The 3,148-nt window shown below is 44.8% G+C and overlaps 1 protein-coding gene across 1 annotated transcript; it reads left to right on the top strand.

The window, feature by feature from the left end:
• The first annotated feature begins 300 nt into the window (after positions 1-300).
• LOC113257395 (cationic amino acid transporter 3-like) lies at positions 301-2,369 on the top strand. Its single transcript, XM_044385399.2, has one exon. The coding sequence runs from the start codon at positions 477-479 to the stop codon at positions 2,238-2,240; it is 1,764 nt and encodes a 587-aa protein (XP_044241334.1). The 5' UTR covers positions 301-476; the 3' UTR covers positions 2,241-2,369.
• Positions 2,370-3,148: the final 779 nt, after the last annotated feature.

The following is a 3,148-nucleotide window of genomic DNA, read 5'->3' as shown; positions in this document are numbered from 1 at the left end:
ATTATTGCACAATACATTCATTCCCTGTTGTGTCTTACGGCTTAATTAGTACATGAAACTACATGACTTAGATGAACTCAAATAGGATTATGTCATGTGGTGTGTAAAAAAGAAGGATGTTGGGAGATATTTGGCCCTTTTTCTGGGGAGAAAGCAGGGTTGATTTTTCTGTGATGTCCTTTGGTGTCAGTTTCTGTGATATTTGGCCTGCCACAGTTGACATGGGAGTTCTGAGCTTTGGTTGCTTTGTTGAACACTACTGTTTGGTAAATATTTATTGTTTACTTAGGCATTATGGAGGAATAACACATGTCAGATGAAATATGAAGCAGCATATTTGAAGCTTGAGCAATGGAACACAGCTGCCTCACCCCAACGCTACTGAATTCAGCTTCACTGAACCTGATCTCAGATTCTAGGCTTCCTGCACTTGCTACAACTCTCTGATCCTAGGCTCCTCTTCAATTCCACCTAGAATGCTGCGTCAGGCACTTCAAAGATTTGGTCAAAAACTGGTATGCAGATTTACACTGGAGCAACTGGTGGCTGAGCCTTCCCCTGCCAGAAGCCTGAGCACTTTGGATTTAGTGGCCCTGGGAGTGGACCACACCCTGGGTGCAGGTGTATATATCTTGGCTGGTGAGGTGGCCAACAATCAAGCAGGACCATCTTTCTTGATCTGCTTTTTGGTGGCAGGCCTAACTTCCTTGTTGGCTGGGCTGTGCTATGCAAAGTTTGGTGCCCGAGTTCCCCATTCTGGCTCGGCATATCTCTACAGCTTTCTCACCATAGGTGAACTCTGGGCTTTCATCACTGGCTGGATCATCATCCTCTCCTATGTTGCTGATACAGCTATGGTGGTGCGGACATGGAACTTAGCTTTTGACTATCTGCGTGAGAACCAGATGTCTCAGACCCTGCATGAGAGCATCTCACCGCATGCTTCCCGTGTTCTTACAGAATATCTAGACTTCTTTGTTGTGGGCCTTCTGTTGCTGTTCATGGAATTGCCAGCTCTGAGGATCAGTCATTCTTCCCTGGTTAGCAGAGTAGTCACATTGGTGAAACTTTTGGTTCTCAGTTTTGTCATCGTCGCTGGCTTCATTAAGGGGGACCTGCACAACTGGAAGCTCACAGAAGAAGACTACATAAAGGCTGGACTCAATGACACCTTTGGCTTGGGCCCTCTAGGCTCTGGGGGATTTGTGCCTTTTGGCTTTGAGGGAATTCTTCGTGGAGCAGCTACCTGTTTCTATGCATTTATAGGTTTTGACAATATTGTTACCAGAGTTGAGGAAGCCCAGAATCCTGAGCGTTCTATCCCCATGGGCATCATGATTTCACTGTCCATCTGTTTTTTGGTGTATTTTGGTGTCTCTTCAGCACTTACGCTTATGTTTCCTTACTACAAGCTTCAGCCTGGGAACACCTTGCCTCAGGCATTTCTCCATATTGGGTGGGCCTCTGCCTACTATGTTCTAACTTTTGGATTTTTCTGTAGTCTTTCTGCACGTATCTCAAGCTTTATGTTACCCCTTAATCTGGTGATATACAAGATGGCACAGGATGGCCTCCTGTTCCCTTTCTTTGCCAGCATGCAAACCATCACATACATCCGCATCACGGCCACTGTGATCTTTGGCATTATTGTAGCAATGATGGTATTCTTCTTTGGACTCACTGATCTCTTAGACTTCAGGTCAATTGGGTCCCTGATATCTCACTCCCTGGTTGCTCTCTGTGTTCTCATCATCAGGTATGAGCCTGAGAGGAAGAATGGGGGAAATGAAGCACAGGGGCAGGAGGAGAATGGACCTGCAGCAGAGAAGCTGACTCTAAGGGGACTGTTTTTTCCAGACAGCCGCACCCCCACTCCACTCTCTGGCAGGGTTGTGTATGTTTGCTCCTTACTGCTTGTTCTGCTGCTGACTCTTCTTTGCCTGGTGCTAGCCCAGTGGCCAAGTCTGCTTTCTGGAGACCCAGCGCCAATCACAGTGGTTGTGCTGCTCCTGGTACTCATCACCGGGATCACGGGGGTCATCTGGAGACAGCCACAGAGCTCCACTCCCCTTCCCTTTAAGGTCCCTGTTCTGCCTCTCCTCCCACTCCTGAGCATCTTCCTGAATGTTTACCTTATGATGCAGATGGCAACTGACATCTGGGCCAGAGTTGGTATCTGGATGCTAATTGGGTTTGGTCTCTACTTCGGCTATGGAATCCAGCACACCCTTGTCACTTAACCTTACTTCACCCTTGGGATTTGGCATAGTCTGGTTAACTCCACTTCAGTTAGGGCTGAAATTGTAGAGCTTGAACTCCGCAGTTTCAGTACACATTCGTTTTGATATCGTCACACCTGAATGCAGTCTGGTCCCCCTGTACAATAATGGAGAGTACTTTTCACACATGGAAAGCTAGGGCTCCCATGGTATGTTGGTGTGGGAATACTAATAGAGTTCTGTATGTATTGTGGAGTGAAGGATATGTCTTTGCTCTTTCTCTCTTTCACTCTCTCTCTCTTTTTTTTTTTTTCTCGTCTACTTTTCAATTATGTCTGTATTGCATACTGGCTTTAAAAATTTATTATTAAAAGAAACTAAGGGTGCCTGGGTGGCTCAGTCCATTAAGCATCTGCCTTTGGCTCAGGTCATGATCCCAGGGTTCTGGGATCGAGCCCCACATGTGGCTCCCTGCTCAGTGGGAAGCCTACTTCTCCTTCTCCCTCTGCCACTCCCCCTGCTTATGTTCTCTTTCTCTGTGTGTCTGTCAAGTAAATAAAATCTTAAAAAAAAGAAACTAGAAAAAGTGTTGTCCTTTTCTTTGGTTAAATGTCCAGTATCACTGGGTGATATACGCAAATAATGACTGGGTGTTATACGCAAATAATGAATCATGGAACATTGCATCAAAAACTGGGGATGTACTGTATGGTGACTAATATAATAAAATAAAAATTATAAATAAATAAATAAATAAATAAATAAATAAATAAATAAATAAATATCCAGCATCAGAATGATGCCTGGCTGGCTCAGTTGGTAGAGCACATGACTCTTGATCTCAGGGTGGTAAGTTTGAGCCCCACACTGGGTGTAGAGATTACTTAAAAATATATCCAATAGCAAAATTACTGAATCATATGATAGTT

This window comes from Ursus arctos, unplaced genomic scaffold (assembly GCF_023065955.2).
Source record: "Ursus arctos isolate Adak ecotype North America unplaced genomic scaffold, UrsArc2.0 scaffold_26, whole genome shotgun sequence".
NCBI classification, from domain to species: Eukaryota; Metazoa; Chordata; class Mammalia; order Carnivora; family Ursidae; genus Ursus; species Ursus arctos.
Note: the sequence above shows the minus strand (reverse complement) of the source record. Positions and strands in the feature narration are given on the sequence as shown.

Excerpts from the sequence above, each read along its gene's own strand:
- LOC113257395 (XM_044385399.2), top strand. The coding sequence starts at position 477 with ATGCTGCGTCAGGCACTTCAAAGATTTGGTCAAAAACTGGTATGCAGA.